At 42.7% G+C, this 13,066-nt stretch overlaps 1 protein-coding gene across 1 annotated transcript; it reads left to right on the top strand.

The window, feature by feature from the left end:
- Positions 1 to 6,304: 6,304 nt before the first annotated feature.
- On the top strand, positions 6,305 to 8,298 carry LOC112086106 (uncharacterized protein At3g60930, chloroplastic-like). The gene is made up of 3 exons (XM_024154880.1): positions 6,305 to 6,581; positions 6,673 to 7,466; positions 7,540 to 8,298. The coding sequence occupies exons 1-3, from the start codon at positions 6,305 to 6,307 to the stop codon at positions 8,296 to 8,298; spliced, it is 1,830 nt and encodes a 609-aa protein (XP_024010648.1).
- Positions 8,299 to 13,066: the final 4,768 nt, after the last annotated feature.

Here is a 13,066-nt window from a genome sequence, read left to right as displayed (position 1 = left end):
ACAAGGGAGGTGGAATGTAATTTCATCCATTTTCATAATGAGCAGAAACGATTTCTACGGACTAAATAGAGCTAATCAATAGGTGAACATATTAAATCTAGAATTACAAAATTAAAGAGACCGTAAGCGCGTGGTGGGAGTAAAACCAGAGTTCAGTACAACCATGGCACTATTTTCGACCATTTTCGACCAAAAAGTGAAGAAACCCAGAAAAGTAGTAGACGTACCTTTCGTTTTTGGCCGCGGAAGCAGGATCATGGGGTGTAAAAGACTTGTCGGCCATTTTCGGAGATCCAAACAAGCCGATAACGCTGGAGAGGCTCGCCCTTTAAAAAGGAAGAGAAGATGTAAGCGGAAAATGTCTCACCATTCAACAAGGTAGAAAGTCGTCAAAAATTAGAAATGAGAACAGTATTGATGGGGCAGAAGTATTTTGAAATTCAAAATGAATTTCAAGGACCAAAGCATACCTATAAAGGCGTGGAAAAACAGATTCGAAATAAAGGTAAAGCTGGATGAAAGAGAAAGATGTCAGATAAAAAGAAAATGTAAAGACGTCTACGTTATAAGACATAAAACGTATTAGAGTCCAATGAAACTGAGGGGGTATTGGATACTTTCCACACTCTGAAAAAATTAGTTTCCACACATGCAAATTCCTCTTGTCTTCTAGTTATGACATGAAATTTCCTAATCTCATATTCTCATGCTAACGATAGCAGACTAGTCGTAGCTTAGAAACATCGGTTTATATATCCAAACATAAACCCCGAAATCATAGAACAAGTAAACTAACGAGTATAATTTACCGATCTATAAGTATGCCTGCAGCTAGCATATATATACATTTATATTTAGGCATTTTCGGTGAGAAGATGAAAAAATGTTATTACTTGTATTACTTGTGATAATATCCTAAAATAGTATATATAGAAATCCCATGGAATAGAGCTTTATGTGTTTTGTATCGTTTGAGAGATTCTTAGTTAGTTATAAAAATGTCGTAATTCTTTTTAAGTATCTTAAGTCCTTTCACTTGTTCAAAACAAAAAAAATGCTTAAGTCTCCTTTGGTCCTTACCGGTCAACGCCAAGGGCGAAACGATGAAAATTGACTTTTTTTTTTGGTGATCTCTGGCCACCCCAAATTTCTCCTAGACTAATTAAAATTCTATAGATCCTTGGTAATCTTATTTTTATTATTATTATTTGAGTTAGAAATTTTATATGAATTGGAAAAGGAAAGTACTGAATTAATTAAACTAAACCGGATTGGTTAAATTTTATGCTTTAATTTTTTGTGTGTTTTCAATCACCGTCCGCCTCCAATCGATTATAAATATAGGTATTTTTAATCATGATAGCAATGGTAGTATAGTTCACTAGTTAATTCTTATACGCTAGGAAAAAAACAAAATTTATGTTTGATTCTAGCGAACCAAATCGGTCAGCAGAGTTAATTTTTATCCTATAAGTAATCGCTCAAACGGAACTTCAACCTAAACTAGTTTAAGTATGTTAGGGGAGTGTTCTCGTGTCCATTTCAGTTTAATCTAAGACAAATCGGTTCTTTATAATTTCAAACTTATTATGGTTCAAAATATGTTGGTTTTTCTTGTTAGTAGCACCCAGATGAACTTTCAGGAAAACAAAATGAATTGAGCAAGATAATGAATCCAGACAGAAACCAGTTTGGTATATTGGAAGGGACGAAACCATGGTTATGATAATATTTAGGACAAATTCTCTGTGTAGATGCGAATGATTGTTGTGTGATGCACATTCACCCTCAGTCATGTGAGGTTATTAGAAAATGTGGTTAGGACTTCGGTATTTTTTAACCAGGTTTTTAGCTATGTATCTTAATATTTTCAATCAGGTATAATACTAAGTTAGCTTTCATTAAATTTGAAAGTGGTTTAAACTCAATCCAACGGTGTGATCAGAAATTATGTCATTTTTCGTGAAAATATGTTAAGCAGTCTCGGAGAGGAAACCTCTAACCAAGCACCATTACCCATGGACATGAGATCCCCTTGATCTGCGTAGACTGGACCTGCAGAGCCAGTTTCTTGATGTAAATCAAGGCACAATTTTCCTTTTCAAAGAGGAAAAATCACACTTTAGGAGTTTCTAAAACCTTTAAATACATTTTTTTATTAATGTTTTAGGTCATATTTGTTGGAGTGTATTAGTTTTAAAATAATAAACTAAAAAAAAAAATTAACAAGCAGACATGTTGTTTAGACAATGTGATATGTTGTTTCGAGGAGGTGTCTACCGACATATATGTTATTTGGAAAAGATATCTACGAACATATGTGTCTTTTGATAAAAACACTTGTTTGATCAACATATGTATCTTTTGCTAAAAACACATCTTTGATCAACATAACCTTTCAGTATTCTATATAAAGAGATGAATGAGTGAAAATTGGGAGAGAATAGAAAAATCTAATCTTTTTTTTTCCGTCTAAACTTCTTTCATTAAAAATTAAAAGCCAGAGTACAAGCATGATAACAAAGTCGAATACAAAACTTCAGAATACAAATGCACCATATGCTGAAGACAAATGATTAGAAAAAGAATTTTGACGCTGCTTCCTTTCAAAGTAAGCCTTGCATGCTAACAGACATCTGTTATCTTTCTTCTTCTTTCTTTGTCTCACTCCCATATGATATGATGCCAGATTGGCATTGAGTTTTTGCTTTCCAAATCGTACAAAGAAAGCCCATTGCATCCGTCTGTGTTTTGAAATGTCAACATGATACCAATTAGTCTGTATTTATGTCCTTTCTAATAATATAGACTTTATATTACTCTCGCTTCAACTTTATATATTCTTGCGTCTGTCGAAGTCTTCTTTTGATGATATCGATGTCTCAACTGATGGTTCTTCGAAGTATGAAATTTATTATTATGTTAAAATAATGTATTGTCCGTTGATAATAGTCAAATGTCCTTCCCTCTGATTACACGATGGAAAACTTAACATCATGGAAGCTACAGTTACCAAAACCAAAATAACAGGATCCCAGGTTTGGAAATGATGACCAATAGCAAACAAAAGTGGACGAAACCACCATAAAGAGTGACATCGCAGGAAAAACACTCTGCTAGAGAGACAAGACACAATTACACAACTGAACCGACAACTGTCAACGCAGATCCACACGAACGTAATAATCACATTCAAAATCTGATTTTGTATTAAAGGACATCGTGAAGCCAAAAGACACATATACGATTTTGAATTGATGAACCACTCAACCCAAAATCTGATTGACATTCTTCTGATGTCGCTATCACAACCACCATAACTAAAGAAGTTTCCATCAAACCTAACCAAAAAACTTGAAAAGATAACATAGATACCCTTTACGTTGAGAAACTTATTAACATCCATATAATATCCATTTCTTCTGCCACACAACAAAGGAATCACAGGCAAATTAGATGAAAGTATTGCACCAGACATAATTAAATGAGGATTGGCCGATGCACAAAGGAATCTAAGACAAATGACATGAACGAAAGAAATAAGATAGAGATATGAATAAGATGACAAGTAACGAAAGAAAAAAGAAAAGAAAATGAAAGTGGCGGCCGAAGCCGCCGGCCGGAAAACTATCGGCAAAAATAGTGCTGTTTAACGGAGGCGAAGATTTGGAGAGACGAAAAAGTGGAGGGTTGTTAGAGAGTTATAATCATTATTTTCTTCTTGATATTTGTAAAAAAATTTTGAAAAACACTTTATATAATTTGCTAGGTAATTAGTAAGATATATTCTATAAGATAGATATTCGAGAAACTACGTACATTACAGTATGCACAAAATTTTGTCTTATGAGATTGCTATAAGCAAGCCTCTATCATTCTGTAAATTGTTACTGCTTGGATCAAAGAATAAACATAACATTAGTTTTTGTATATTACACATATTTTATTTTTTTAATCATTATTTATTTAATAAAGCAACATCTTTTCTATCGTAAAATTGATCTTTGACTGGAATTTCCATAACAATCTTAGACAGAATTTTATTCTTTTGTGGTGAAATTAAAAGATGGATCAATCTGTTGAAGCTATGAATGTGAAAAATCACATTGAGAATACTTTTGTATTCCGAGAAGTGGTTTTCAAAAGATGGCAGAAAAAGATGTTGTTTATCTCAGAAATTGAACCTGGCATAAAGCTTAACTTCGGAGAGACCAGAATTGCCTATTGAAGGCGATAGTCCTTATGAAACTATCAAGGCAATTGACGCATGAACACAAAAAAAGTTTTTGTGTAAAAATTATATTCTAAATCCCTTGAAATTTTCTTTATGATGTTTATCAAACATTCCAAACCCCAAACGAATTGTGGAGTCACTAGAGAACAAGTACAAGTCTATAGTGGCAAACACCAAGAAATTCATCGTGGGAAAGTTCTAAATATTAAGATTAGTGATACCGTCTCTGAGGAAAAAAAATCCACATCATCACTCATGAATTGAAAGATGAGGGTAGGGGATGGGATAACTGAATTTTTTCTTGTTGTTTTCATCATTGAAAGTTGCCTCTAATTTAGAAAGACTTCAAGATTTATTTGAAACATCTATGTGTGAGCCAAAACTCGCACAACCAGAAATTTGTCTAAGGAAAAATTAAGGGATCGGAAACTTCTAGGGTTTATCGCCAAAACAGTAAGATCGAAAGAAAGTTTTTCTTGCTGTAAAGTGTTTAGTCTTTATTGCTTAGGGTTGCCAAAGTTGGCGGAAGGAATTGCATACATCATATATTTATACTAACTTTCTAAACCGCCTAGCCAAAAATCTCGGGCGAGATTTTCGAAATATTTCCTTATCGCCTCGTGCAGCTGACCGCCTTTGCATCTCGCCTAGGGTTTTCCATGGGCTTCATCTCTCAAGGCTTTGGTTCGGCCCGTCCAAGCTTCTTTACGGCTATGCCCACTTGCCATGGAGACATGATCTAGCCCACCGCACCGATACACAGCTCGGCCCAAACGTGTTGAAGTGGGGCTCGACCCATTTCTTTCGATGCGGCTCGGTCCACCTGTCTTCTTTCACGGCTCTCCCTACTGGCCTATCTGCACGGCTCTCCCATTTGTCTTGGTGAGAACGGCTCTCCACTTGTCATGGTGAGAACGGTTCTCCCACTTGGCGACCACGGCTCTCCCACTTGGCGACCACGGCTCTCCCACTTATCTTTCTTCCACACTTAGTCATTCTGAGGTGGTTTATCTACTTGGGGTAAAACCGACCCCAACAGTTAGCCCCCCAGCTCGTCAGTTTCGGAGACGAGAGTGACGAGGTCCATTATTTCCGACCGTAGGATAAACCACTGAGTTAGACGCCGAGGCGTTTTGAGAATGAAGACGCCGAGGCGTTCTGGGAATGAAGGTGCCGAGGCGTTTTGGGAATGAAGACGCCGAGGCGTTCCCAAGGAGTGCCGAGGATGCCGAGGTGTTCGAGATGGTACCGAAGATGCCGAGGCAAGATTAAGGATGAGGCGATTTTTTTTTTTTAATAGTGATAGCCCATGACGAGGTGATTTGAGGAGGTTATGCCGAGCCGAACAAGCGAGGCGTTTCGAGAGAAAGCTCGTGCCGAGCTGTTTTGTTAGCGGCAAGTCGTCTCAAGAAAGAATGTCAATGCCGAGCTGTTTGGTTAACGACGAGGCGTTTCAAGAAACAGATTCAACGCCGAGCCGTTTCGTTAACGACGAGGCGACTCAAGAGAGAAAGAGTCAATACCGAACCGTTTTGTTAACGACAAGGCGTTTCAGGAGAACATATTCAATGCCGAGCCATTTCGTTAACGACGAGGCGTTTCAGGAGAACAGATTTAACACCGAGCCGTTTCGTTAACGACGAGGTGACTCAAGAGAGAAAGAGTCAATACCAAGCCGTTTCGTTAACCTGGTACCCTGACTGTTGGTCTTCCGAGAGGAAATTCCTGATCTTTCGGTGCGTGCCAATGACGCAATCCGGTATAGCCAGTTCACCGCGGATCCCACACGCTGTTGGACGGCTTCCTGAAGTTTACGCGGAATTCACGCGCTTCGTTTTTTCTATAAATAGGTGAGCTCCTTCACTCTTCCTTTTTATCTCCAGACTCACTCGTTTCACTAAAGGTAGCTCTCCCTTCTCTCTTCTTTCTCTCTCTAGTTTATTTATTTTCCGGCTAGGGTTTCCGAGGTCTCCGCCGTCCCAGATCTTCGAGCTTTGCTTTCTCTGGTTCCCGATCCCCGGAGTGATCCTCGAATACCTTTGGAAACACGGGATCTCGATTGGGCAGATTATGCCGAGGGGATTACGGCATATGATCGGCATTTTAGTCCGAAGCTTCGAATGCGGTCTTGACATCGAGCTGAATCACCTGCTGAACTTGCTGGAAATCAGGAAAGCTCCGAAAGGAAATAGGTTCTATATTTCCAACAAGGCGAGGCGACGGATTATTGGCGGTTTTCCCAGCAAGGATCAGTTTTGGACTGAACGCTTCTTCTACGTCTTGGTGAACGAGGCGTCGGTCGGCGAAGATTACGTTCACCGAACCAAAACTGCTTGGGGACCACTTGGTAGCCGACCCGAAGCTTTGCCTCGGCTCGGAGATTCAGTTGATATTCTCTTCCTTTTCTGAAACTTTAGCTTTTTTGCTTTGTTTTGCAGTTCGGTGCCATCTTCCCCCGATTCCCGACGACCTCTTTACTGTCCGAGACTCTCTTTCGGCGCGGAAGGTTAATTGGAGAAAAAACTTCACCCTCGAAAGAGTAGAAAAAGCGCGAGCCATCCTTGCCGGAGTCCCCGTCAGTTCTTCGTCCTCAAGTTCTTCGAGAGATACCCGGGAGAAGATGGTGGTGATCGCCCTTAGAGAAAGGAAGAGGCGCGAGGAAGAGGAGGCCGCTAGACGAGCTGCAGAGGCAGCTCGCGCACAAACCGAGGCGGTTCCAGCGCAAGCCGAGGCGGTCTCAGCGCAAACCGAGGCCGTCCTTCAACCCGACCCTCCGAGCCGGGAAGGGGATGTGATGATCCGAGCCGCAGAAGGTGACACTGCCGAAGCGGCTGAGAAAGACGTAGTGCCCGAGGTGGAACCGGGCAAAATTATCCCCGAGGTGTCCGGGGACGGCTCGGCGGCGCGGAGTAAGACTCCTTCGCAATCCGCCATCCTGGCCCTCCCGAAGTCGATGAGGCCACCAACTTCGGTCGTCCAGAAGCATGACTCTAGCCGAAAACGTTCGGCTACTGACAAGGGGAAAGGCGTCGCCGTCCAGAAGGACGAGCCGTCCAAGAAGAGGCGGAAACCGACGCCCGGGGACCCTGCCGCGCGTAAATTGGTTGTGGACGACCCCGACGCTTCTGCCGTCATGTTCTCGCGTGTAAATAACGCGAACACGCGTCTTCCTCCTCCGGAGAAGCTGAGGAGGCCGAGGTCATACGGTGCGCTGGCGCAGCGTGGTACCAAGGTACGTTTCTATTCGCTGTCCTTTATTTTCGTAAACTTTTGCTAAGTGTTTAACGCGAGTTTGTTCTTTGCAGTTTGTCGCGGCCATTAACGACCTGATGGCCGAGTATGAGGCGGACCTGTCTAAGGTCGAACGTCGCTTGGACGAGGCCCGAAATGAGACCGCAGCGTCAAAGGTGAAGCTGGAAGAGGCGCAAAACGAAGCCGCGGCAGCGAAGGGGAAACTCACCGAGGCGATGACCCGAGTGTCGAGGTTGGAAGAGGAGAAGATAGTTCTTCGAGCAGACGTCAACAAAGTTTCCGCCTCGGTGATTCGCCTGGAGGAAGCAAGGAGAGCCAAAAGCGCCGAGGTGGCGTTGCTAAAAAGGCGTATCGAGGCCAAGGACGCGCTGTTCGAAGCCAAGGTCAAACGCGCGAAGAAGGAGGCGAGGCGCGAGCTGACGGCGAAGTTTCAGGAACGCCTCACCAAGGTGGAGGAGGGTTTGGTCAAGCTCGAGAAGGCCAAAAATGATGAGAACGATCTGGGACAGATCAAGAGCAATCTTGCGATGATTGCCGACCTGAAGAAGCCGGACGCCCCGACGCTTGACGACGAGGAGGCAAAGCTGAAAAGCTGGGAGAGTGAGTATGTCGACGACGAGGCGTACGAGCGAATTGCTTCCGAGATTCGGGGTGAGCTGTATTACTCTCCCGTATCGCCGGACTCGGTCGACACCACCCTCGGCAACGAGCCGCTCGAAGAGACAGCTGCCAACTTAGGCGTGGTAGATCCGAACGGATCAAACGCGGGCACGCCAGTCCTCGCCAAACGTGAGACGCAGTCCGCGGCCTGATACCCTCTGCTTTTCCCTGTTTCGTCTTTCATGCTTTTGTTCTTAGGTTTTTTTGTACGTTTTTGAACTCTTTTTGTAACCGATGCCTGGACGGCTTTATCCACCCGACATTCATTTTTGCTTATGGATATATTTTCTCCTTTAGCTGTTTTTCGTTTGGATGCACTTATTTTTAATGACTTGTGCAAATATCTATGAAAACCAATGGCTTAGAGAAGATTGTCGAGAATGATTTTGATTGCTTCCTTAACCGAATTCTTCGAAATCGATAGAAAGACGGGCTAAGGGTTGAGTTGTTTAAGGGTCTCGTTTGTATTCTTAATCCCGAGCTGGGAGTTAGTTTTGTGGAACATCCTTTAGGTGATGCTGGAAGATTTTAAGTGATAATGTTGCAGCAAATTTTCGTAGCAACGTCGAGCCGTTTTTAACGACGAGGCGTTTTTACCGTGCATGGTGCCGAGCCGTGTAAACGACGAGGCGTTTTCTCTTTGCATGGCGCCGAGCCGTGTAAACGGCAAGGCGTTTTCGCTTTGCGTGGTGCCGAGCCGTGTAAACGATGAGGCGTTTTCGCTTTGGTTAGCCAAGGATGAAGTGTTATCGATCCTGACTAATGGACCGGTGTTTCCGAGAGGATGAGTATGTTTATCCGGGTTTTAAGAGTTTACTTCGGTTTTATAGAAAACGATGTAGTCTCGACTTATATTCTCGTGTGCGATAGTAAACCGTGGCGACCTGATACGTTTTCAGTCTGATATTTGTATAGCGCGCTTCATTGTTATCCATAGAGGATGTAACTTGCACCCTCGTCCTAGGAAAGGTGGTGAAAGTCCGTTTAGAGAACTTTGTATTTGTTGCCCTGTTGTGGCCAGCAACGAGACGATGCATTCGGAGGCTTAGTTTGCCGAACTGAAACTGAGGACCAATAAAGGTTCGAGGTAATCAGGTCATGATATCATGCCGAAGTGGTATGATTACTCGCCAAAGTGATAAGTGAAAGTATTTAAAAATCCGAGCTTGTTAAAATAAGTTGCTGATTTAGAAAAAATGAGACACTAGCCGAAGCGATAATGAACAAACTAGAAATCCAAAATGAGATTCAAAATGAGTTGAGAATGTGCCGAAGTAGCGATGTTCCTAAGTAGCGAGCTAAAACAGCTAAAAATTGTAGGGTTAAAAGAGGTATGTGTATACGCACCCACTTCCCCCCCTTTTTAGGAGGGGGGACAGCTGAACCCGTCAGAGGACGGGCTGCCTACGTACCCTTTGCAGGGATCAAGCCGTCCCGTAGTTCATGCTGGTCGTGCTGCATCCTTAGTGATAGTATTTTTTCAGATGCATTGCGTTCCACGATCTTGGAATCGCCTCGTCAGCTAGTGTCGCGAGTTCGTAGACTCCTGGACGAACCACTTTTGTGACCTTGTAAGGACCTTCCCAATTTGCTCCGAGCTTTCCTGCGTTCTTCTCGGCAGTATTTTGGAAGACCTTCCGGAGGACGAGCTCCCCTGCTTTGAATCTTCGGCTACGAACATTTTTGTTGTAGTATCGCGCCGTTGCTTGTTGATAGTTCTGTATTCGAATTAAGGCTTGGTCGCGCTTTTTGTTGATTAGGTCGAGCTCATCTAGCATCATTAAGTGGTTTAAGCCCTCCTGTCCTGGTAGAAGTCTTCGTCGAATACCTGGGAAATCCACCTCGGCGGGAATTACGCACTCCGATCCGTAGACTAAAGCGAATGGAGTTTCCCCAGTGGCTCGGCGCGGAGTTGTTCGATGAGACCAAAGGACTCCTTCGAGTTCGTCTGCCCACCGTCCCTTCTTGGCGTCGAGCCTCTTTTTCAGACCGTCGAGGATCGTCTTGTTGGCTGCTTCGGCTTGTCCGTTCCCTTGAGGGTATCTTGGCGTAGATTTGCTGAGGCAGGTTTTCCAATTCTCGCAGAAGGCTTCGAAGCGTGTTGAGAGGAACTGGGATCCGTTGTCGGTGACTATCTCGTAGGGGACCCCGTGTCGGCAGATGATATTTTTCCTGACGAAGTGTTCGACTTAAACATCTTTTATGCTTGCGTAGGAATCGACTTCGACCCATTTGGAAAAGTAATCCGTGAGGACGAGCAGGAAACGCTTCTGCTTCGAGCGATGTAGAGGTGATGAAATTGACGAGAGCAACTCGGTGGGTTTATGAATTGTTGGAGCGTGCCGCTGACACTTCTCGCATTTCGCTGTAAATTTCTCGCAGTCCTTTACCATCATGGGCCAGAAGTAGCCGTGCCGTTTAATCTTGATAGCAAGCGACCTTCTGCTGGAATGGTTCCCGCACGCGCCGCTGTGCACCTCGTGCATGATCTTTTTTGCCTCCGGTCCTTCGACGCATGTCAAAATTCTCAATTCCTCTTAAGCTAAGTGTTAAAATCGATTTTTAGATAACCTAGAAGGATAATCTATTGTTCTTAAGCTATTTTAACCACTAATAAACCAAGATTTGGGCTTTTTAAGAAAACCCTAAATTTCAAAATCAATTAAAATGGCGAGTTTGAGCTTCATACCTTGCTGGAAAGAGAGATTTGATGATAGACTTGAAATCAGCTTTGAAAAAGAGTGAGGTTTGGGCCAAGAATTTCTTTAAAAACTTAAAAATTGAAAAAGATGTTTTATCTCCTAAATCTCGAAGTCTTTTGGAAGAGAAGAGAAAAAGCGTTTTTGTAGCAAAAACGAAAATTTTTTCGGGAATTCAAAAGCTTACGGGAACTTACCTTTCTTGTCTTGTATGCAACTTGGGATTTAAAACTTACAGAAAATCTTAATGGGCTTTTTCGGAAATGTTCCAGGAATCATCGGGAATCATCGGGAACCTTTGAAAAGCAGCAGAAATCCGAGGTCCCGTCTCAACGACCAACGGTCGCGGTCAGGAGACGCGCGACCACCGTAAAGATAGTATAGGCCGCGGTCACATTCACGGTGCCGCGGTCGAAGGTGCTTTGGCCGCGGGTCAGTTGGTCGTGACTGCAGCCCATTTTCCTGCGGCCTTCGTCCAACTTTTAGGTTTCTGTCGGATCGAGCAGCTAAAAACCTCTCCCTCTTTCTTGGTTTTTCAAATTTTCTGATTTTTTTGTGTTTTTGTTTTATAAAAATACCTGAAACTTAAAAGAAAAAGGAAACATAATTTGTAAAAAGGAAAAGAAAACTGAAAGAAAGTGTACCTAAATGGGTTGCCTCCCATTAAGCGCTTTTGTTTTAAGTCGTTTAGCTCGACGTAGGCATGAAAAATTCAGGCTGATTTAAGTGGCACTCCACTTGATGTGCCTTTATCATTTCCGATCGCTTGAGGTTTAACTTCTTCTCCTTGAGGCGCAAGCTTCTTTCCTTTACTCTTCTTCCGGACTTTAACGTTGTTTAAAACCTTTTTTGTGTTCTCGATCAACTCTTGGATTTTGTCCTCAGTAGTCTCTGTTGCATCTGGTGGAATGATAATCTTGATCTTTGCAAAGGCTCTCGGCTTTTCTTTTTCCTTCTCTTTTGGCTGATTTCCTTTACTTGGAGAATCGTCTAGGACAGTCGGATAATACTTTCTGCAATCCACATTGAGGAAGACAGCATGCCGGTTTGTGTGATCGATTGCTGCCCCTACAGTAGCTAGAAATGGTTTCCCGAATATGAGTTGTCTCTCCTTGTCTTGATCCATTTCCAAAACTTGGAAACTGCTGGAACAATCTTGTCCCCTACTAGAACTTGCAGATCATGAGTCGCCCCTTCAGTATCTTTTTGAGATGAATCTCCAAAGATAACCTTGACCGTCGATGTGCTTAAAGTTTTTATGCCCAATTTTTTGGCAAATGTCTTTGACATGATGTTGACATTGGCTCCAGAATCACATAGACAATCTGTGAACTTGATTCCTGAAATGAAACATTGGAAAACAAAACGTCCCAGGTCGTCGGCTTTGGTAAGCCTTTGAAACGCGGAACGTTGAGGTACCTTGAATGGTGGCTGCTTGGCATCGACATCCTTGTAAAGTGGTACAAAGATTGGGGTTTCTTCCTCCTTTCCATCGGTTTTAGTTTCTTCTTCGGGCAGCGTGGTTATGGCATTGCAAAATCTCTTGGGGTTATCTTCAACTCTTCCGAGAAGAGCTCCATTTTTTCTCTTCATAGAGTCTGCTGTTTGGCCAATTTGGACGTCTAGCTTTTTGACGTGCGAAGATAAAGCTTCAAACTTCCTGTTAAGTTCATTGTACATGCAGTCAACTTTCACGTTCATGTCTTTAGATATTTTCTCGTTTGTCATAACAAGCTGTTTGATGGACTGTTTAAGTCTTCCGATTTGTGAAGCTAGATTGTGACTCCTTGCTGTTGTACAGATTGATTGTTAAAACTCGTACCTTGATAGTTATATGGCTGTCGCGGCTGATAAGCTCCTGTCCGTCCGAAATTTCCACCTTGGAACTTGTTTTGGAAGGATCTCTGCTGCGGTGGGTAGTGCTGATCTTGAGGGTTCTCCAGATTTGGATTGCGGTTAGAGAGATTGTTATATTTTGTATTCCGGAAGTTGTTGTTGAAGCTATTGTTAAAACAATTTGGATATGGTGCATGTGCTCCTACATAGTTCACTTCTTCTTCTTGAAAGGCTGGATTAATGTGATCGATCTCACAAGGTCCTTTGTCTTCTGCGCCATTGTTGGTCTCACAAGCATGGATTGGGTGATTGTTGCTTTTCAAAAGCTGGCTCATCATGTTCTTCAACTCGGTTATCTCCTTGTTGTCTGTTCCGACTTGCTTTG

Source organism: Eutrema salsugineum, unplaced genomic scaffold (genome assembly GCF_000478725.1).
Source record: "Eutrema salsugineum unplaced genomic scaffold, Eutsalg1_0 scaffold_23, whole genome shotgun sequence".
NCBI classification, from domain to species: Eukaryota; Viridiplantae; Streptophyta; class Magnoliopsida; order Brassicales; family Brassicaceae; genus Eutrema; species Eutrema salsugineum.
This window is presented reverse-complemented; position numbering and strand designations above follow the sequence as displayed.

What these genes read in the sequence shown, in the direction of transcription:
- LOC112086106 (XM_024154880.1), top strand. Translation starts at nt 6,305, where the DNA reads ATGCCGAGGGGATTACGGCATATGATCGGCATTTTAGTCCGAAGCTTC. An exon ending in AACTGCTTGGGGACCACTTG is followed by an intron (nt 6,582 to 6,672) that starts GTAGCCGACCCG and finishes TTTGTTTTGCAG; the next exon opens with TTCGGTGCCATCTTCCCCCG. An exon ending in TGGCGCAGCGTGGTACCAAG is followed by an intron (nt 7,467 to 7,539) that starts GTACGTTTCTAT and finishes TGTTCTTTGCAG; the next exon opens with TTTGTCGCGGCCATTAACGA.